Consider the following 23,118-nt stretch of genomic DNA (forward strand, 5'->3'; position numbering starts at 1 on the left):
TTACTGAATTATATAGATGTACTATCAGTCACAGATTTTGAAGTACATTACTGTTGCATTATGAATGTGGAAGTAGTGCTTTGAAAACATTTAAAACATTTTGCCTAGTAGAGGTCTTTTTTTACCTGCTTTAAATTACCAGATAAAAATTTGTCCCAGAATGTCTATTTCCATAGAAATAAGGAAAAAATTCACATAGCAGCAGTGCACCAAAATTCAACTGGCTTCCTGTTGATCTAAGGTTTAGAGTGTAGAATATGGTGGGCTTACCATGTTACATTATTGCATTTCCCTAACACATTTCTCAGAATGAAAGTGCTTCCTTAGTAAATAGTTTGTTATTTAGCAAAGTTCCCCCTAGGATGCCAACATATGACCCAAGGTGGGGATGTTGAATATCCCGTCTTTTAATTCATCAAGACTGGAAGCTTAAGGCCAAAAGAATGGTTTCTGGGGAGTTTCCATCCTGTGTGATGTCCTTTCATTATCTGACTTAATTCACACTGCCACCTTTGGACTTGGTCTCTTATTCCCTGTGTCTGAGGGTAACTAGTATATTTCAGCCAACTTTATTTAGAGCATCCTGCTTAAGAGGGATGGTTTTGATGCAGGCTGACCCAGCTTCTCCACATCTGTGGTAACTTTGTAAAATTCAGATCATAACTGGACTGTGTGTGTTGTGTGTGTGTGTGTGTGTGTGTGTGTGTGTGTGTATGTTTGGGGTGCTGAAACCGGGAATGATAATTGGATTTTCTTAAAGGGTTCTTCTGGTTATTAACTTAGATAATACAATGGCCCAGAAAGCATTTAGCACACTGCTTGACATACACTAAGCTCTCAATAAATATTAACTATTATCCTTAGAAGCAAGTCCTAGATTTAATATTTTATTGGAAAACTTTGGGTATATATTCCAAGCCCAGGGGATAAAGTTCTTTGTTACCCAATTTTTGAATACCTACATAGTGATTAAACATGCATGGTCTCTTCCCTTGAATTAGTGTAAAGGTCCACAAAGTATAAAGGCAAAGAGACATTAACACAGCTGCCCAGGCCCTCAGCTTCACCTGGGTTTTTCAAGACCTCCCAGAGCAGGCATTTGGCACTTAACCATAGCTCAAATGGTATGTGTGATTACTGCAGCATTGGCTAGGTTGTTGTGAGAGCCTTGCAGGTGGCCTGTACCTTGCCTTCCTGCTCGGGGTCCTCTGCCTCCCCCAGCATAGCTAGGACACAGTGGTTCCTGAATGAAACTCAGCAAGTCCGGAACGCCGCACCACCCCTTGCCATGTGGCATTCAGTAGATGAAGCTATTACCTTTTCCCCTTCCAGAAGGGCATTTTTCAAAAAAGTAGAATAGAGATTATTGTACAACTTAACCTACATGTTCAGTGGTCTAAGGCCTATCAACAGAAAAATAGCAATTCACACTTACTGGCTAAAGGGAGGAGGAGTGAAAGTGTGTAAACTAGATCCCCTTACTCCTTGCCGCTATGCTTGCCTTCTATGAAACCTGATTTCCAGGTTCACAAGTCCTTCTAAATGGCTGTTTCTCCGTCCTAGCCTGCAGTGTACATCAGGATAAAGAACCGGGCCCAGGATGAGTATCTGACAGTCACTGGCAATATTGCTGACACAAGGGCCACCTCCGTGTGCGTTTCTCCCTACAGCGGGAAGACAACTCAGATCTGGCACTACTGCCGAGGACTCTTTAAATCCAAGGTAAGCAGGCACCCCCCGGACTCTGCACCCCATCTTTTGGCCTTTGACTTTTTTTTTTTTTTTGGAAGCCAGAATCTTGCCTCATCAAATGGCATTATAAAATAATGCAACTTCCTAGAAACACTCTGTTGCATGATTATATCAATACTGCCATGTAAGGGTACCTGGGTGGCTCAGTCTTTAAGTGTCTGCCTTCATCTCAGTTCATGATTCCAGGGTCCTGAGATCAAGGCTCATGTCAGGCTCGCTGCTCTGGCGGGAAGCCTTCTTCTCCCTCTCTTACTCCCCCTGCTTGTGTTCCCTCTCTCGCTGCATCTCTCTCTGTCAAATAAATAAATAAAATTTAAAAAAAAAAAACCTACCATATTACTAAAGGTTTTAACTGAGAATATTAGAAAATTATCTAGAAAATTCAATTTCTGTTTCAAAGTAAAAACTAAGGTTATCACATACTATGGCTCTGCCTAACTGACGCTTTAAAACCAGTGACAACTAACTGAATCCAACAGGCCATTGTGCTCTTTCTTGTGACACCTTCCTTTCTCTTTGGTCCAGATAAAGTCAGCTGTTTGTGATTCTAAACATCTTGAAACTTTCAGTTTCACACTACCTAGTGAAGTAGTAGTATAGAAGTTACTAAAAAGCTTAGAAAATAAAGTTTACATTTCTTTATGATGCCTCCATTACATCTGATGTTCTGGGGAAGAGAACACCAGTTTTATTATGTCACCAATGGACTTTCTCCTTTTGTCTCATAAACACAAATGAAAAGCACTTCAAAGCAATTATTATATGCTATCTGGCACATCATCCAATGCTTTTATAAGAAAACCACACTCAGGGATGGCTGCATGGCTCAGTTAGGCATCTGACTCTTGATTTCATCTCAGGTCTTGAACTCAGGGTTGTGAGTTTAAGCCCCATTGGGTGTGGAGCCTGCTTAAAAAAAAAGAGAGAAACCAAGGTCCACCTGATACATTTATGCTAACAGAGACTTAATGTTTAATTGTAATTCAGCAAACCTTCATTTACCATCTGTTGCCAGAGGCACCTCTACTTGCGTGGGTTTGTGTCTGTACCATTTCCTTCCTGTAGCCCTAAAGACAACTTAAGCAGTTGGTGAAATTGTAACTATGCTGGATAGTCTTCTCTTTTAGATCAGAGCGTATAAAGGGACCCAGTTCACTTGACTGGAGCTAACACAGTACCACCAATCTGCTTCCTAACCTTTAGGCCAGTGACACATGCCTTGATGTGATTGGAGGCCGGGACACCCCCGGAGCTAAAGTGGCTCTGTGGACCGAACACGGACAGTTCCGGCAAAAGTGGAGGCTGAACCGAAACGGCACCATCAGCTCCTATCTCAGCGATCAACTTGTCCTGGATGTTAAAGGTGGGCCTTTGAAGAAACCCAAAATTTTGTGCCCCTGGGTAGAATTTTAAATTCCAAAACTCCTCCTCCTGGGTAAAAGAAATCCTGATGCACAAAAGAAATACTAATTCATTTCTACTTACTCTGGAAAAAAGATATGCTATTTTAACAAACAAGACAATCAGTGACTTGGATCAAGCAGGAAAAGCCTAAGGACAAAATCTGAGGTTTTGTTCATTAGGACAGTTGTAAAATTCTCATTTGGTACATGATCTTTGAGAACAATTCTAAAATTAAAGCTTCATCAGCCACAAAATGTCTCATTTCTTAGAAATCTCTTTTTGCCATGAATTGCTGTAGTCCTTAAAAGTCCTTACTTAAAATTGATGGTAGGTATCATTTAAACTTGGTTTGGAATTGAGCAAGGTCTGGGCTGTTGCTTTAATTGGCTTAGTCACAGCCACTGTCCTTGTGGAAACAGAAACAGTGCCTGACATTCAGGGCGAGCTCTGCTCTCTCCATGCACTTTGCTCTCCAGCATTGCATTGTTGGGCACACGGCTTTGCAGGTAATGGTTTTACCTCTTAGTTTTTCAATTTGAATCATACTATGGTTTGATTTGAGGTTAATCATAGCTAAGCTTATTTAAACTCAGCTTCCCACTTCAGGCTGCTTTGGAAATGAAGTCTTAATCCACCACACAGTGGGCTGAATACTGTTGAGCTTCTGTGTGAACAAATAATATTTCTTTTGGAATTCCCATTTTAGGAGGAAATTATTATGACAAGACTCATGTAATTGTAAATCAACCCCTGGAGGGAGAAGAAACACAGAAATGGGACATTGAAATATTGTGAGAGAATCTGCACCATCTCTAGAAAGAACAAAGAAGGAATCTCACACCCCTCAGAAAGGAAGTAACTTATCCTCACGGTCCTACATCACTAAGCAGAATGATGTTTTCTTCCAGCTTCTAAGACCATTGCTCTTAACCATGGAAACACTCATGTATTCTTACCAGTTGTAGTGTCCTGGGAAAAGCATGTTCTGATTTCTGTGAAAGGTTCTAGTCCTGCTTGGTCTCCAGTGTGTGGTGAGCAAGTTCCCTCAAGTGTGTGTTTTCTCACCTACCTACCAGACACAAGTCCTATTCCTGACTGTCATTGTAGGACACTGGTGACTGTCAGCCTGTATTAGTTATTAATATCCTAGGAGACGGTATGTGAGTGCTAATAAGCACAGGGAAACAAATTCCTTTAGGTCAAGTCATCCTTTTGCAAGAAGATGAATTTTTTTTTAGCAATGCCTAAAAACATATTTATTAATAAAGCTTCCTATTAAGCTGCTGTATTAGATAAGCCTTAAAGGTTCTTCTCTACTGAGGCTTTTATAACTGAAGCACCGTTAACTATTCGTACTTGTAACTGACCCCAGGGAAGGACCTCAGCTTTGTTCAGGAAAAAGGTTTGAATACTGGTATATTTTCTATGGCCAAACTAAAAAAGCACAAATAACTAGTGACCATCCTTGCTCTCTTTAGTAATAGACGCCCTTCGGGTGATAAGACTAACCAGTGGTCACCTGTCCTGGTGCTGAGACCTCACCCTAGATTTTGCCTCATCCTGCCCTCAAGGAGTTGTTTAGTCACATTGTTCTTTGTCTGCCTGAAGTAGTAAAGGGAAATTCCAAAATGTTTAAATTAAAACCAAGCAGTATTTGAGCCTTGACTATACCATTTTACTTAATGGCTGAAAATTCAGTTTTTCATTTCCATTTTTAAGCAAAATCAGGTAGGATATCAAGTAATCATTACCACCTTTAAAAATTATACAGTTCTTAAGTTTAAAACCAACTCAGGAGGGAAAAATTCTTAAGTTGAGACAACTGTTCCCTTTGTCCCAAACTTTTACCAAAAAGCAGAAAACTGCTCTATTTTTATATAGAAAGATTAAATACTCCAGTGATATTTTTAAATATCAGCCTATGAGCACTTTAGAATGTAAAATAACAGTGAATTGTTTAAATGCAAAGACCCACTATTTTGAGCATTTTTTATAGGGACTTGGTCTTTCCATGTAAATACTGAATATTTTTCCTTCAGTCTCAGGCTCTTTGTCATCTTTGAAGCAGCATCTATAAAATTCACATATGCACAGATGTGAGTCCTCTCATTAGTGTGACAGTATTTAATAAAACGTATGTTATCAGGGTAACTTTATTTTAATGGGGGGAGGGGTTGTGTATACATGAAGGTATGTATATTTTCATTGTAAAAAACCAATTTAAAATTTTTCTTTGTGTTAATTGTTTGAAAGATTTTTGTAGGGCCAATGAGGCTCTTTAAAGAAGTTGTTTCTTCCAAAGAACAACGACAAAGCCAGGTAACGACCTTTAACTTTCAATGATACATTTATTGGAGTTGTGCCTTTTCTACCACACTGGAATAAATGAGTTTGCCAGAAGTGTGGTTTTGTTACTGAGACACCTTTCTTCTGTATGCCTAACTCCCTGAAACAGGTACGGCTCATGCTATTAGAAACACCGGTGAGGAAAATCGTTGTAAGACCAGGTCAGTCCCAGTCGACTGACTCAAAGCACCACATCAATCATTGCTCTTCTTTGCACATGTGTGTATCTGTGAGCCGGTACACCCTGGATTCTGGGAAGGCACTAGACTACCTGGATTAGGCATTCTGTCCAGAGGGATACCACCAGGTTTTCCTTTTCCTCATCTGTGGTAAGTTTCAGGTCCTTGACAGAAATAGCTGAGTGGTCCCAAATTTGCTTCAGTGCATCCATATGTGATAAAGGGAAGCGAAGTCCATGGGACTGAAAAACGATAAACTAGTCAGATGAAAAATATTAAAGTGGTATTTTCATAAAAACTTGTACAGTTCTCAGTGTTTTTGGTACCCTTACAACTAGACAATGTATAGAATTTGCCAATTCCCACATAAAAACTCAGACTTCACAAAAGGTCCTAAGAAATTAGTCATTTAAAATGCTTCATATTTATATTACACATTTCCTACCAGGCTACCAGGTCCCAGCTTATATCTTTTAAAGGTGGTATATGTGTATGTATATCACAGAACTGTCTGACTTAATCATCCCTTGCAAGGGCTCTGTCAATTGTGTGAAACATTAAGCCCACGCTGCAGTCACAAGAAAGCACATCCCCCATAATTAAAGGTAAAACATTCTTCCCAGCCATCACCAAATCACAGGAAAGACATTTTAGGTTGGAACAGACCTCTGTTTCCTCATTTCCCATCATGTGTGTCTCTCTCCTATTCTTCAAGGAATGATAGATGTAAACCATCTTTTTCTGAGTTTCATCCTTAAATAAAAGGTAAGAGTTGTCAACAACACAGTATTGAGGAGGTCAACCCAAGGAGGGTTCTCCAAAACAAAATTCAACACCAAGAATCTTTTTGGCACAAAGTTAGAATAAATAAATATATATATATATTTTTGTATATTATATATATATATTTTTTATTTTTATATTAACCACCATTTTATATTATTTATATTTTGTATATTATATATTTATATATAATATAAATAAATATATATTTTGTGTGTGTGTATATATATATATATATACACACAAACTATATACCTCAGATTACTATTTGTATATAGCAAATAGGCAGTGGTCTTTTTTTAAGATGAAATAGTGTGGCTTAATGAAAAAGCAACTACTTACATATCAGCTTATCAATGAAACATTCAAGTTTCATTTAATCCAGCCAACACTTTTTTTATATCCATATATGATATTCCCAGTTGTAAGCTAGCAATTTATGAACACCACAGAGTGAATGCTACCTCTTGAGAAATACTGGCTGTGGGATCTATAAAAACTTCCAATTACTGTAGACTCCCCGTCCATCCATCTTACACAGTGACCAGAACCTCAGTCCTTGTCACTCTTAGATAAGGGTTACTAGGACTTTTTTTTTTTTAAAGAATACAAGAGAGTTTGGAGGTTTTCTGTATATACTATAAACCAGTCCTGTCCAGGTGTGACCCTGATGGCTGTGACAGTCTGGTTATGCACACATCTAGCTCCCTCACTCCCAGCCCCTCCAGTCACTCCTGGAGTACCTCCCAAGATGGCTGGCCAAGAGGAAGAAGGTGAAGCCATAGCTCGAGGTCCTTAGGATTATGGAGGGAGCTTTAGTAATAAACATGGAAGCTATAACCCAGATCAAGTGAAGCCCAGGAATTTATTATTTCTAAAAGTTTTCCAGTTGAGTCTAGGATCAGTATGCCAGTTTTAGGAACCATGGGGCTAGGTGGCAAGGTTATGGATATAAATTTCCTTCTCCAGGTCTAGAAGATAGAACATCAACAAAATCGTACATAATGACAGACTGGGCAAGGTACAGGATGGGAGAGTGCGTGAGGGAGGTGCGTGAACAAGGGAAGGGTCTGCAGTTGTTTGAGCAAGTGCAGTGTGGCCTGAGCCAGAAGGCAGAGACCAGGCATCCAACACTGTACGAGGGAAATGGAGGAGGGATCTGTGGGCATGCGGGTCCACCACCAATGCCCAATAGGCAGGCATCCTTGGCATAGTGAGATCTGGGTACCCTCTGATGGAAAGTCAGGGCACTACGTTAGGAGGACAGACGGCTGCCCAGCGGGTCTGAAAAGGCAGGGGCCGTCTGTTAGTTTGATAACCTGAGGTCTGTGATGGAAATGTCCTAGGAGGAGAGAAGACCTCCTCCCCTCTGGATACTCACAGATTGATCCTGATCCGGCCCTACTGTGAGGATGGTGTGGTCTTTGAACTGCCATCTCACTGTGCTGTCCAACCTTGGTAACTGTCCACCTAGAAGACCCAGAGGAGGAAAGCCAGCCTTCACTAGAAAACCCAGGCTCAAATTTGTGTGCAGTGAATCCAACTGTGGGGTGCCCTCCAACTCTAGTATTGGCTTACCCCATATTTATAATGATACTGAAGTACAGTTTACAACCTTATGGAGCTCATTCTTAGGGATCTAAACCAGGCCACAGAAGCAGAGTAGCCGCACCTTCTGCACCCAACACTGGCTTCCCCAGGTTCCAGCCTCCATCTGCCATTTGCTCTGTGTGTCAAGCCCAGCAGTACAACAACTGAGTCCATACCACACCACCTCACCAAGGACTAGTTGTGTAATCCTAGAAACTTAACCCATCCATGGAGGTCAAGCACTGTGTTATGAAAGCCACCTAATTAAGCTCACAGAAAAAAAGTCTTTTCCAAGTTGGATTTAACTTCATACAAAAGTTACCCACTAAAAAGAGACCAGACTTACGGGGTCATCTGGTTGAAGGAGGAGTCTTGAGGGAACATAGTGTTACAGACTCTAACGGCTAAGATAAGAGTTCTGGTAAGATATTCTGTGCTATAAGCTGATACTCAGAAAACTGTTTTACTAAAGATTAAAATACACATGTTGGTAAAAATCTATTTTGAACAGGTGCAAAAACACATTCTAAACTTCCCCGAAAAATGAAATTATAAAGTGGAATCAATTATTATAAAATTATAAAGTGGAATCAATGTTAAAGGTGACCTTACAGATTTTCTTATTTTAGTGGGTCTCAACCATGAGAAAGGAAGCTTTTATAAACCTTAGTAAAAATAATCATCTCAACTCTACAGAGAAGGAGAAAAGCAGCAGGAGAGCTGGCCTGGCACTCACAGCCCTGTCTCCGTGTTCTCCTGCTGAACACAGACCATGCCACAGAACACCAACATTCAACAAGGCTACTCTGAAAGGGCGAAGCAAAAGCAAGACCAGTCCAACATCATGTCCGAACTCAGGCGGAAGCAAGCTGATCTCCTCCCTTACTAACTGCCACCTCAGCCTCATTTCATCCCTCCTGCCTACACAAGACCAAACAGACTCCTTATTTTCTGATGGCATCCATCCCAGAACAAAGCCCTGCTTTCTCAACCCTCCTGAAAAATCACCTAACTCAAGCTATAAATATAAATCCCTCCAAAAATCTTATTCTGAGATGCCCCACAATTCCCAGCAGTGTGTGGTCTTCCCTGTTGTAACAAGTCCTAAATCCGTCTGTCCCACTGCAGGAGTTGTACCGATGGCCTGCTATCACCACCTATCCAGAAGGGTTAGGTCATTTGCAGCCTAAACTGGTCACAAAATAGTCACTTGGAACTCTGGGAATGTGAGTGACAACCTTGGGTATTCTTACATTTCACTCATCCTTGAGATAATCTTGCTGGAATTATTTTAGTGTTCAAGTTCTTAAAGCTTCCTGAAGATGGTGACTACCAGAGTATAAATTCACATATTTCTCACCCACAATCACAGGGCTCTTTCTCCCCATCATGCTGGGATGCAGGTTCTTTGCAAAAAGACTTGTGAGATGCAGGATCCCTAAAGCAACAGCACGTCTCATCCAAACATAACATGCTAAAGACAGATCTAGGTCCACCTTAATTCTAAAATGCTCACTTTCCACCTGTCCAAAGAGGAGCCCATCCAGGAAAGCCTTGAAATACTGCACCTGGTGTTGAAAGCTCCGCTGGGTCTCCCATATGGTAAGGGGGGAGTCTGTTCATAACAAAATCCTTCTTCATGTCAGCTGAAAGCAGCTCTTTGGTGCCCTCCAGGCGGTCAGCAAGGGTCCTCAGAAAGCCACTTAACCTTCTCCTTGCAACAGCCGTGGCGTCCACCTGCTGGAAGGAGAAGTGAGTCCTGGCCCGACCTCCAGCAGGGCGTCCCGCGCATGTCCTGGTCTCCAGAGCAGCCCTTGGAGCGGCACCAGCCCGCACAGCCAGTGGGGCTCCTGCGCACGGAAGCTAGGGCTCTCCCTGTCACGGGACTCCGATTCAGCCACTCCCTCAGCCAGCGTTCCCACCCTGCCCTCTAGCGCCCCCGCGCAGCCGACACAACAGTCTCAGCCCTTCAGCTCCCACAAAACCCGCAGCGCCACGGTCTCTGCAAACCACACATCGACGCAGGAGATGAGCTTGACTCCAGTGGGAAGAAGGATCCTGGAGTCCAGAGGAGGCAGGCCACAGCGTCTGCTGGCCCAGGCTGCCACTGCCCACCCCCCGACCCAAGTCTTTACTCCTTACCAGGAGCAGCTGCCGGGGTATGCCAGCCCGGAACTCCAGATCTTCCTTGGCAGTGTCGAATACAAGCCCCGAAATGGTGTCCAAAAGGAAATCTCCCCACGAACTGCAACATGCACCCAGAAAGAAAACTGTGAACACCCACAGAATCTACATAAAACACCGATTACTAGTAAATCCCAAAGCTACAAACTACATTCTGACTCCCCAGGCACAGTGAGTTCCATTAATTGGACATTACACAGCACAAAAAAACTTGAAGGCCTTCATCAATCACACTGCTGCTCCCCGCCCCCCTTTCCCAGGTCCCAGACACTCATGTGGAAAGTTAGAAGCTAGGCTTTAATTCACGACTTCTCTTAAAAGATACCACACAATCCTATACAGGTGTAAGTAGGAAGTTCAAGGGCCCAATTTATTTTTAGTGTTTTCAGTTGTAACACAAATGTCTATGAGAGGAGCTCTGTAGGAAATTGTTAACCATCACGGCACCTAAAAAATAGTTTATGTTAAACAATTCCCAAAGAAATACGTTTAGGGTAACAGCAAAACCCCTGGACTGTTATACATTATCTGAACTGTTAAACATCACATTTTCCTTTTTCCCTTATAAAAGAGGGGCACTCTTCCTCAGTGAAATAGCCAACATCAATTTCAAAACAGTCAATATGCAACCTGTTAAACTCTAGCAGGGCTAGAAGGGTAGAATCCAGTGGCCAAAAATAACATCTAGGGATGAACATCAGTGTTCAATCACCTGAATTTGCCTGGGCCATTTACGGTTGGCGCACTCCTAAATGTGTGCCACTGCAGAGACACTCTGTGGGGTTGCTCTCTTTAAATATTTCTAGCTGTTTAAAATCTTCCCTCAGTATCACCAGATTTCAAATAGCTGGCTATGTGCAAAAATGGGAATTCACAGTATGACTTTTGCTTCTCACTCAGTAAGCAAAATTAACACTTTTATGCTTCCTTCCAAAAAAGTGTCAGAAGACAAAAGTCACATTAGTGACACTTTCCCTAAGATGTCTACCATTTGGTGTCCTCACACTCTGCAACTTAATGTTACACCCAGCCTCACATCTGACTGAATGAGCTGCCTCCTGGAGATCTTTTACCAGCACAAAAAGAAGCTCTTCTTTTGCAGGGTCCTAGGTGAAATTGTGCGGCAGTTGCTCGTGAAGAGAGGTCATTGCAGTTAAACTGAGCTCTGTGCTCTTGTTAGAGTCAGAATGGATCTAGGGCCAAAATTTGAGATTAATATCTCGTGAGGGGTTCACTTTGGCAAAACAGTCAAATTAACCTGCTGCTGTCCCAGATCTCAGACACTTCCAGCAACTGACCCTTGAGAGGGTTTAGGGAAAGGCCCCAATCCTCACCGTGCCAGTGTCAGGGGACCAGGCCCATGGCACAGGGACATCTCTGGGGAGCAATGGCTCCTGAGTTCCAGTTTGTCCCATTCTAGCTCCAGCACCACTGATAAAGGCACAGGTCAGCGTCTGACCTGAGACTCCTCAATTATGGTGCCTGTCCACCTCCCCCACTGACCAGAGAAAGCATGTGTGGTACCCAGGGGCAGCCCACCAGATCTTTGCTCTTAGGATTGGAAAATAGTTTAGCAGAAGTAGAAGCTTTTAGATTCAGGGATATAAAGGGAGGTCAGATAAGTAACGGAAGATGGCTTATGGATCAGTCAATGGTGTGAGTAAATAGGAGATGAGGAAGGAAAACAAGGGCATGAAAAGCCGCTGACTAGAAAACTAGTTGGAGGCATCAAGTGAATGCAAAAGACAGAGAATCCCAGAATGGGGGAGTAGCTCAGTCACATTAACGGCAGGACACTAGAAGCTACACAGACACTGACAGGGCCAAACTGGCTGCTAAGGCCCGAGCTGCTTGACACCCACTGTGAACTCCTGGTTCCAGCCTCCCTGGGGCTGGCCCCTCTCCGGTTCTTACGACCCCACTCTCCCAATTTTTCCTGCTCTTCTTGAGCCTGCCGCGATGACCTTCTGTTCCTGGCTATGCCTAGCGACAGTGAGAAGAGCAAGTTTCATAAAGGAAGCATAACACAAGCTTTGGCCTACTGTGGGCAGGGACTACACTAACTATAGGCCAGGCTCCAGCTAGTTGCTTTGGTCAGCCTCTGAAACACATGGGTTCATGTCACCCAGAAAAGCTAGATGAGGAAGAAGTCATGCTTACTTGTTTTTCAAGTTATGGCTCTGAAGGTAGGAGGGGACCTGCTGTCCACTGGGACGGGGATGCCTCTCCCACCCTGACCATCTGACCCACCTCTGCTTTCTCATCCTTTAAGACTCACTCAGCCTAGGTGTCATTTCTGAAGCCTTCCCTGTGCTCCGCAGGAGTCTCCTCTGCACACCCATGATGGAGTTATCCCACTGCTAACTATTTCCCAGTCCGTGTCCCCTCCCACCACCACTTCCAGAGCGCAAGTTCCAGCGCCTTCAGTCCCAGGCCGCAGTCCCAGCAACTGCACAGGGTCTGGTGCCTGCGCGCTGCAGGGCGGCGGCGACTGGCAGGTGCGAGGAAGGCGGCGGCTGGCAGGACACGGCTCGCGGGAGGCTGCTGCCGCCCAGGTCCTGTGAGGCGGCACTCACCAAAATGAAACACGGTTTTAATTAGAACTGTGTTCAGCACATGTGCTTTTAGGTCTCACTGTTCCAGACTTCCTTTCCTACTCAATTTCATGAACTTTATATAAAGTGGAAGCCTTAAAAGAGATCTGGAGGTTTCAGTGGATACAGACTTTCTGTGTGGGGTGATGAAAATGTTTTGGAAACAGTGGTGATGCTTGCACAACAGTGTGAATATAATTAATGTCACCAAATTGTACAGTTAAAAATGGTTAAAGTGGCATATTCTATGTTATAAATATTTAACTGCAATAAGAAAATGTTAGAGAGGCCACAAGCCCAGCCCGGCTTCACTAACACAGCACCGCAGCTCTGGTTCTTTCTTCCCGAACTCTGGGAGCCTCAGGGGCCAACTCCCAATGTTCTATACAGTTAGGCTCAGGATGTTCCCAGGAGGAACCCCAGATGGACCTGCAGCATGGGCAGGACTCTATAAAGAAACTGGAAGTTAGCAACGGGGGCCTGAAGGAAACCCCCGAGGTTGGGTAAACAGGACAGCAGTGGCCAACCCCCTCATTCCCTTCTGCATGTGGCTGCCATGGGCCACAACTTGAGCTTCCCTGGGATGGACCGCTGGGAGGAGAGTGTTTACTTGTTCTGGTAGGTGCTGATGGTCACGTGAGTGGAGTGGGCTAGCCCTGGAGGAGTGTCCGCCTGATGAATGGTCCCTCTGGGAAAGTACAGGAAATCACCTGGCTGAAGGAAATTAAAAAAAAAATATGAGAGAAGGGAGTTAATAAGGAGAGTGTCTTTTCAATCCTCCATGTCTTAAAGAGACAAAAATAGGCTCTGGGTTTCAGTCTTCCACTCTAGAAACCTACTTTGTGATTCCTGAGGTGGTCTGTGTGCTGGGCTCCTGGGGTCCCACTAGTCTAGCTTCACCATGCCTATGAGCCTGTCACTGTGAACCCCAAACCTGGAGAGTGTTTCAGTATCCACTTTCTTTACTCACAAGCTAAGAGCAGGTACACTGAAACTGTCCTGCCCCAATCCAGGGATCAAGCAGGTGACACCGTGGGAAGCCTGCACCCTCCCCTGTCTCTATCCTTCAAGTGGTGAACAGTAGGAACCTTAGAGTCAAACAGACATTGCCACTTACAGGCTAGTGACCCCAGGAAATTACTGAACCCCCATAAGCCTCAGCTCCTCCACCTGTAAAACAGAGACACTGGCCCAACAATCACAGACATATTTTCAGGATTAAAGGAGATGCCATTTCCAGATTTCCTGGAGTCATAACGGCAGGAGGTTGTCCTGTATTTACTCTTCTACCTGCCACCCCTCACCCCCACCATCAAGTTGGTGAGCTCTTCTAGGCAGGGTCAAGGTCCTTTATGTATTCCCCAGAGCCTAAGCCACCAAAGCATCAGGTATACAACAGAGGCTCAATGAATGTTTAACCCTTCACTTGAACCTAAAAACCAGATGTGAGGGAAGATTAGTCACTCTCTTGGGCAGGTGAACTTCTTCTACTCTGTCCCAGGTCTTGCCCAAGCCAGGGGCAGAAGTATCCTTCCTAAATCACTCCAGAGGCTATACCCTCCCTAATCCCACCCGGATTTAAAAAACCCCAAAACTGCCACCACAGGAAGCAGTCAGCTCACTGATGAAGAGCATGGGCCCTGCAGAGGCAGCTCAAGAAACAGCAGATTTAAACAAAAACAAAACAAAACTTTTCTTAATGTTAAGATTTTCCTTAAAGCAAGAAACAATATACAATGAAACATATTTGCGAGCGCTATCTTGGTAGCTCACGCACCCTGAATGACCCCAAGCTGACAGGAAAATCACTCCTTCAAGCAAATGCTTTACTCACAATTACACCTATCATTCACTCAATGTCTCTGCACCACCCCTCTGAATGGGACCTTCATTTGTGCATTTATTCATACCACAAACATCTGATTAACCAATCTCCACCCTCTTCCCATGCCAGGCACCATGCTAGGCACTGGGGATAGAGTGGTAAACAAAACCAGGCCTGCCTTTTGGTAGTTCATTCAAGACAAAGAGCAAACATGAGGAGAAGGAAGAGTCAACGGATACCATAAAAACATTCTAGTGGAGCAAGGCAGATAGAGCATTAAATAAATAAGGTCCAGCGGTGGTAAATGCAGTGAAAATGAAAGAAGCAAAAGGAGAGGAATGAAGCAAATGGGAGTGGGGGGGGGGCAGGGTGTGCCTGGGGTAATGGGTGCCATTTTAATTCAGGATGGGCACTGATACCTCACTCTGCTACAATGACATTTCAGTTGAGACTTTAGGAAATGAGCAAGCCAGCATGGGACTACCTGGGCAGAAAAGATTCCAGGGAGAGGGAAGAGCAGCACAAAGGTCCTGAGGTTGAAAATGTGCTTGGCACCTTTGAAAAGCATTGGTCAACGTGGTAGGAGAGTAGCGAGGGTGGAAATGATGGGAGATGAAGTGAGAAGGCAGCAGAGGGGCCAGATGACAGGGCATTCTGGGCTGTTTTAAGGATTTCGGCTTTTATTCTAGATTTAAAAGAAAGGGCAAAGGGTTCAATGGCTCTCAAAAGGAGGTCTGGGCAAAGGGTTCAATGGAACTCGAAAGGATCATATGGTTGCTACGTCAGAAAAGTCTGCAATGGGGATACCAAATAGGAGGCTTTTGTATAGATCCACATCCAAGGGTTTTATCCTGAACAAGCAGGAAAATGGAGAGCCAGTTACAGGAAAGGAGGCTAGGGAGAGGGTGGGAAATGGGAGTGTGCTTTGCAGAATATTAAACTGGCAATACCTTTTACCTTTTTAGTGAAGATATTAAGTAGGTAGCTGGATATAAGTCTAAAGTTTAGATATGTAGGCTAGAGACAGAACATAGCACAGCAAATAGGACAGTCTAGAGGGAATTTAAAACCATGGGAGTAGGTATGGATTGAGGAAAGAGGTCCAGGAAATAAGACCTGGCACCCTAACTTTCAGAGACACAAAGACTGAGGGCAAAAGAGCAAAGGAGAATGAAGAAGAACAGCCAGTAGGTGGGCAAGAGAAGAGAGGGTGGCATCCCGGAAGCCTAGTGAAGAAGGCAGGAATGACCCACTGTGTCCAGCAAGGCTGACCAGGGGCTGCTGGATGCAGACTCGGAGGTAAGCCTATACTGGTCTTGACAACATGGAGGCCTCCAGTAACCTTGGGGAGAATGGTTCTGGAGGAATGGAGGAAAGCCTGGTGGGAGGAGTGCCTGAGAGCAGGAGAGAAGACCAGGAATTGTGACAAGTTCCCTACTGTCTATGTCCTAACCCCGGGCACCTATGAATATTTAGGGCACATGGACAAGGCCAATGAAGGCTGCTGGCAGGGAAATTATTCCAGATTATCCAGGCAGGTACTTAAAAGTGGAAGAGGGTACGGCAAGAGAGAACCAGAGATGGCAGTGGGAGAAAGGCGAGGCTCTGCGTTGCTGGCTTTGCAGATGGAGGAGGGGCCATGAGCCAAGGAATGCAGGTGGCCTCTGGAAGCTGGAGAAAGCATGGAAATGAATTTTCCCTAGAGCCCCTGGAAGGAATCAGTCCTGCCAACACATGATTTCAGCCAAGTGAAACCAAATCCCTTTTGTACTGCTGAATTGCACAACTATAAGTTAATAAATCTGTGTTGTTTTAAGCCACTGAATTTGTGAGAATTTGTGGGAATTTGATAAGCAGCAATAAATATGTTGACATAGAGCCATCTCTTCCAAGGAATTTCATTACAAAGAGGCACTGAAACATTTTTTAATTCTTACAACCTACAAGGTAACTATTATGATCTCCTTTTCAAAAAAGGAGAAACTGAGACTGAGATAAATAAGATGCCCAAGAACGCACAGCTCTTAAGTAACAGCAGCTGAATTCAAACCTAGGTGTGTCAGATCCCCAAACCAGAGTGGTGTTTCCATTGTAGGAGGGGTCTTCATCCTGAGACCCTGGGTTTGGTGACCCTCACTGTGGCCTTCATGCCCTCCCCACCCAGAGTGACTCAGCTTCTCTGTTTCATACACGGGACATTTACACAAGATTTCATTTGAAGAGCATCATTGATTTAAACCCCATATGTATACAGACATGCAACTTGAATAAAAACCCATTAGCGAAATAAGTCAAGCGGAGAAAGACAACTATCATATGATCTCCCTGATATGAGGGAGTGGTAATGCAACATGGGGGCTTAAGTGGGTAGGAGAAGAATCCATGAAACAAGATGGGATAGGGAGGGAGACAAACCATAAGTGACTCTTAATCTCACGAAACAAACTGTGGGTTGCTGGGGGGAGGGGGGTTGGGAGAAGGGGGGGTAGGGTTATGGACATTGGGGAGGGTATGTGCTTTTGGGTAAATTGGAAGGGGAGGTGAACCACGAGAGACTATGGACTCTGAAAAACAATCTGAGGGGTTTGAAGTGGCAGGGGGGTGGGAGGTTGGGGTACCAGGTGGTGGGTATTATAGAGGGCACAGCTTGCATGGAGCACTGGGTGTGGTGAAAAAATAATGAATACTGTTTTTCTGAAAATAAATAAATTGGAAAAAAAAAAAAGATTTTTAAAATCGGATAACTTTAAAAAAAAAAAAAAAACCCATGGTACACAATGCTTGTTTCTCCTCCCAGGAGACTTGGGGCTGTTCTTAATGAACTGAGACAGGATGGGTGTGATTAATGGGCATCACCACACCTCCTCCCAGTCTCCCACCACTGCCTCCCAGAACCCACACCATCTATACCTGAAGACCTAGGAAGACCCACCTTCTTGGGCATAGCAAGTAGCCAGTCGTCAGGCTAGGTAACTCAGCGCTGGCCTTAGACACCATGGACAGCTTAGTCTATGGCCTAAAAATAATCAACCAAGAGCCTATTAAACATGCTTCACCAAGAGAGAGGGTTGGTGAACTCTTTCTGTAAAGGGCTCCAGTAAATAGTTGTGGTTTGCAGGTCACGTGATCTCCATGGCAACCAGCCAACCCTGCAGGTGTGATGTGAATGCAGCCCGAGATGGCAAATAAAAAAGGGATGTGGCTGTGTTCCAGTAAACTTGATTTTCGAAAAAAAGGCAACAGGGCATATTTTTGGCCCATGGGCTATAGTTTGCTGACTGCTGACCAAGAACTTAAAAAAAAGTTACCTTTAATTGTATTTATTCAAATCTCCCGTAATATAAACACACATCTACAAAAGGAGATTATTTCTCCCAGTCACAGGCAAACAGGAAAAGCTTTTGAAATCAAGGAAGAGCCATAAATCATTGAGTAATAACTAATTACAAGTTCAAGACACAAGAAATGCAATAATAACTACATGCAAGTCTATCAGGTTGGTAGAATTTTTGGAATGATTTGAGCTGTTTTATCTTAATTCAACATAAAGTTGAGTCCAGAGAGTCTACTGTACTCTTAGGAAGAAACTGGGTCATGCTAGAATTTCACCAACAAAAAAACTAAGGGGTCCCTGGCTGTGCTCTGCCTAAGTAAGCTATAGCCAGGTCCCGTGGGCTGGCTTAGATTTGGTGAAGCTGCCCAAGGCCAAACCTCCCACTTCTACTCTGGAGAAGCTGGTGGTCAGCCAATTCACAATCCATTCCTGTGGAACTTGGATTATATTTGGAGACGGGTTGTTTGGAAAATGAACTTAACGTTTCCTCAGTCGTTCTACATACAAACACCAAGTCTCCTTTAGAAGTTGCACGTGCTGGGTGCCTGGGTGGCTCAGTGTTGGTTAAGCCTCTGCCTTCGACTCGAGTCATGATCTCGGAGTCCTGGGATCAAGTCCCACATTGGGCTTTACTCTGCAGAGAGCCTGCTTCCTCCTCTCTCTCTCTCTGCCTGCCTCTCTGACTACTTGTGATCTCTCTGTCAAATAAATAAATAAAATCTTTAAGAAAAAAAAAAAAAAAAAAAGAAGCTGCACATGCTAATGAGCGAGAGCCAGCTCGACCCCACACTCTTGCATATATTCCCACAGGGACCACTGAACACACACTAAAACCCAAATGGAAACCTGTGTCAGGAGCAGCAGCCAGGACGGAAGTCGCTTACCTTCAACGTGAACTCGTGGGTCGGCCTCCCAATCCTGTCCTCGGATTCCACGCTGTACTCCCGGGCCAGGGGCACAGTCGGATGGTAGAGACGCCAGTGTTTCTCTCCTTCCAGCTGCAGGATGAAGACCTACAGAGAGCCACAGGGCCCAGGAGTGTCAGTGAGCTTCCTGACAACTCACGTGGCAGAGTGGTGCTAGAGCATTAGCCCTCCAAAGGCTCAGATGGATTACAAGTTTCAGATAAAAAATAAAAATGAGAGATTAGTGAGGCATTTCACTCAACACTTAAAAGTTGCCACCACCGGTTTCCACTTTTAAAAACAGGTGACCATGAGCCCCGATACTGGAAGGATATTCATTCTCTTCACTGTAATAAAGCCTCACTGGGTTCTTTATATCCCCCGATCTCCTGCCTTTAAATCTTCCATCAGACAGCTGAAAGCCCATAATCTCCGATGGAAAAGCCAAGCTTCATATATTCCTCAGGGTCTAAGATCCTGAATAACATCCTTGGCAGACAGGAAAACTTCAAGTTTTTTATTCTTCACTCAGCCAAAGGTATCTCAAAGCTCTGCTTAAAATATTAACAACAAAACCAAAAACTTTCAGGCAATGTATTGGTATGAAAGTGCTTTCAAAGGGGCGAAAAGGGGCTTTTTCCTAATAACTCTGTGTTCATAACCTGTCTTAGCATAAAAGGAAAGCAACAGACTCCCTAGGCCAAACTTGTTTGGCAGCCACATGACAGTGAACCAACACTTGTCAAGGGGCCAGACCTTAAGTGAAACCATGATCTCCGTTCAAGCTGCCCCAAGATTTTCACAAATGGAAAAAATTATCTATTTTTGGCAGCTCCAGAAAAAGGACAGAATGAAAGCAGATGTAAGGATTACTTGTGACCTCACTTTACTAAAAGTCTTACATTGTGAAATTAGAGAAAAAGCCAATCACGCTTTTCTATAGACAGATTCAATAAATATCTGTTCATAGGAGTGTGTAGCTCTTTATATTAGTAAACCTAGGAACCACCTCTCCCCTTTGAGAAGGAGCAGGAAACTAGTTTGGTGGAATTGATCTGACACAACATCTAGGTGAGGTCAAGATCTCTGGGGCCACACAGCAAGAAGGACAGGAAGCTGAACTGAATCCCAACATCTAACTCAGTCACTCGCACTGACTCCTTCCCTGAGCAGAACAATTTTCTTCCTCTTACCTCCACATCATCATAATGGGGTGGGAGGCCCTGGGATCCTGCAGGCGTTATGTACACATTCGAGCCAACCAAGGAACCAAAGTAGCATTCTAGCTTCTCCTGGATCCTCCAAAGCTCATCCTTAAAAAGAAACGAAGGAAGAAAGGTGGAAGAAGAGGTGAAAAATATGTCAGAAACAAGAGCAAGAACATGTTCTTATTCACTTAGCAAGTCTTTACTGCACAGCTATCATGTTCCAGATGCCTGAGAATTCAGCAGTGAAAGAGCCAATAGCTCTGTGCTCAAGAGGCTTCCATCCTGAAGATGGTGGAAGAATAGGAGATCTAAATTTCATCAGGTCCCAGGAATCATCTAGATAGTTATCAAACCATTCTGAACACCGAAAACTCAATAGGAGATCGAAGAAAAGAATAGCAGCAATTCTAGGAACAGAAAAGCAACCACTTTCTGGAAAGTAGGATGTGTGGAGAAGTGAATCCAAGGCAACGTACAGGAAAATAGTCCATGGGGGGAGGGGCCGACTCCCAGTAAGCGGTATAGCAGTGCAGCACAAAAACAGAACTTTTAGAAGTCTACTCCACTGAGGGATATTGCTCCGGTGGGGGTTGGGGGAGCCCTCATGGGGACAGTGTGGTCTCGGGACCCTCAGGGTCACAGAAAGACTGGGGGTACCTGAATGTGGCAGAGCCCTCAGGTATTAGAGTAGGGAAGCCAGCTGCAGAGACGGAACCAAGGAGTGGGCTCTCACCTCAGGGTTGCCATAAACCATGATTTCTGGCACCACTGGGCCACAGCTCTTTGAGCAGGGACCCCACAAGTGGCAGATCCCAGGAGACTCCTTCCTTCCCCCTCTGGGAGGAGCAGTGCGGGAGTGTGTTGTAGGAATCTGCTGGGTTTGGAGACTCCAAATGGGGCTGTGTGCCAGAGACAGAAACACTTGGTCACAGGCTGGGAGAGCACAGAGTGCAACCGGAGAGCAGGGAGACAAGAGTGATTGACTATTTTTCTCTGAGGGTGCAGTGAGGAGTGGGGCTCTGAGCTCTTGGCTCCTATGGGGCTAGAGATTTGAGGCCGCTATCCTCATTCCCATCCTCTAAAGTTGTATGCAAAGAATTCAGGAAACAAAAGCTACAGAGGCAAACCCACACAGATTACTTAGCCTGACCCCTGGCAAGGGTGGTGAAGTTTCACCTAGGATGAACACATCTGTGAATCACTGCAACAGGCCCCTCCCCAAGAAGATCAACAAGAACATCCAGCCAAGACCAAGTTCACGATCAATGAGAACAGCAGAACTCCAGACATAGGGGAACATTTGATATACAGTTTCTTCTAACAGATCAAAATATACCCTAAATCTAACGTATGGGTTTGTTCTAGTCTCCAGGCCGATCACATTCTCTTCTTTCTTTCTTTCTTTCTTTACTCAACCAACTTCTTGTCTTAACAATTCCTTTTTTAGAATCTTTTTTTCATTTTCATCTTTACAGTCATATTCTATTCCTTCATCATGTTTATTTTTGTATACATATGTTTTTCATTCTTTATATGTTTTCTTTCTATGTATGTTTTTCTTTCTTTAAAATTTGGGGAGGCAGACCAAAATACACCCAAAATCAAGTGTATGGCTCTGTTCTAATCATATATATACATATATATAAGCATATGTGTGTGTGTGTGTGTGTGTGTGTGTGTATTTTTCTCCTTCTTTCTCCTTTCTTTTCCCCCCAATTTCAGGTCTCTTCTGATTTGCTTAGAGTAGATTTTTCTGGGGTCATTGCTACCCTTTTAGTATTTTTTCTCTCATTCATCTATTCTTATCTGGGTAAAATGACAAGGCAGGAAAAGTCACCTCAAAAGAAAAGAACAAGAGAGAGAACTGACGGCTAGGAACCTAATCAATATGGACATTAGTAGTATGTTAGAACCAGAGTTCAGAATGACGATTATCAAGATGCTAGCTGAGCTTGAAAAAAGCATAGAAGATGCACAAGATACTAGAAAATCCCTTTCCGGAGGGGGGAAGAAAAAAACACTTTCTGGACAAATAAAAGAACTAAAACCTAACCAAGTTGAAATCTAAAAAGCTATTAATGAGGTGCAATAAAAAATGGAGGCTCTTAACTGCTAGGATAAATGAGGCAGAAGAGACAATTAGTGATACAGAAGACCAAATGATGGAGAATAAAGAAGCTGAGAAAAAGACAGACAAACAACTACTTGACCATGAGGGGAGAGCTCAAGAGATAAGTGATACAATATTAGAATAATTGGGATCCCAGAAGAAGAAGAAAAAGACAGAGGGGGGCAGAAGGTATATTAGAGCAAATTACAGTGCAGAATTTCCCTCATGTGGCTAAGGGAACAAGGATCAAAATCCAGGAGACACATAGAACCCCCCTCAAATTCAATAAAAATAGGTCAACACCTTGTCCTCTAATAGTAAAACTCACAAGTCTCAGTGACAACGCAAAAATCCTGAAACTAGCTCAGAACAAGAAGTCTGTAACACACAATAGTAGAAATATTAGATTGGCAGCAGACCTATCCACAGAGACCTGGCAGGCCAGAAAGGACTGGCATGATATATTCAGAGCACAAAATGAGAAAAATATGCAGCCAAGAATACTATATCCAGCTAGACTATCACTGAAAATAAACAGAGATAGAACAAACTCCCAGGAAAAACAAAAACTAAAAGAATTTGCAAACACCAAACCAGTCCTACAGGAAATATTGAAAGGCATCCTCTAAACAAAGAGAGAGCCTAAAAGTAATAAAACAGAAAGGAACAGAGACAATATACAGTAATAGTCACCTTACAGACAATACAATGACACTAAATTCATATTTTTCGATAGTTACCTTGAATGTAAATGTGCTAAATGCCTCCAGTCAAAAGACACAGGATATCAAAATGAATTAAAAAAAAAAAAGACCCATTGATATGCTGTCTGCAAGAAACCCACTTTAGACCCAAAGACACCTTCAGATTTAAAGTGAGGAGGTGGAAAACAATTTACCATGCT

At 43.6% G+C, this 23,118-nt stretch overlaps 2 protein-coding genes across 4 annotated transcripts in view; one reads left to right on the forward strand and one right to left on the reverse strand.

The window, feature by feature from the left end:
* The window catches only part of CRYBG3 (crystallin beta-gamma domain containing 3), a 117,341-nt gene extending 111,785 nt beyond the window's left edge, over nucleotides 1–5,556 (forward strand). For both annotated transcript variants that reach the window (XM_044251189.1, XM_044251190.1), the window contains 3 exons: nucleotides 1,564–1,722; nucleotides 2,956–3,115; nucleotides 3,863–5,556. In XM_044251189.1, coding sequence (XP_044107124.1) covers nucleotides 1,564–1,722; nucleotides 2,956–3,115; nucleotides 3,863–3,951 — 408 coding nt within the window. In that variant the 3' untranslated portion in view covers nucleotides 3,952–5,556. The remainder of the gene's footprint in view (nucleotides 1–1,563; nucleotides 1,723–2,955; nucleotides 3,116–3,862) is intronic.
* The window catches only part of RIOX2 (ribosomal oxygenase 2), a 33,155-nt gene continuing 15,521 nt past the window's right edge, over nucleotides 5,485–23,118 (reverse strand). The window contains exons 3-10 of one of the 2 annotated variants that reach the window (XM_044251191.1): nucleotides 20,090–20,209; nucleotides 18,876–19,004; nucleotides 13,443–13,546; nucleotides 10,197–10,299; nucleotides 9,623–9,794; nucleotides 7,846–7,934; nucleotides 6,348–6,434; nucleotides 5,485–5,923 (exon numbers count right to left, since the gene is read on the reverse strand). In XM_044251191.1, coding sequence (XP_044107126.1) covers nucleotides 5,765–5,923; nucleotides 6,348–6,434; nucleotides 7,846–7,934; nucleotides 9,623–9,794; nucleotides 10,197–10,299; nucleotides 13,443–13,546; nucleotides 18,876–19,004; nucleotides 20,090–20,209 — 963 coding nt within the window. In that variant the 3' untranslated portion in view covers nucleotides 5,485–5,764. The remainder of the gene's footprint in view (nucleotides 5,924–6,347; nucleotides 6,435–7,845; nucleotides 7,935–9,622; nucleotides 9,795–10,196; nucleotides 10,300–13,442; nucleotides 13,547–18,875; nucleotides 19,005–20,089; nucleotides 20,210–23,118) is intronic. The other variant, XM_044251192.1, reaches the window with a different exon arrangement.

This window comes from Neovison vison, chromosome 6 (assembly GCF_020171115.1).
Source record: "Neovison vison isolate M4711 chromosome 6, ASM_NN_V1, whole genome shotgun sequence".
Lineage (NCBI taxonomy): Eukaryota > Metazoa > Chordata > Mammalia > Carnivora > Mustelidae > Neogale > Neogale vison.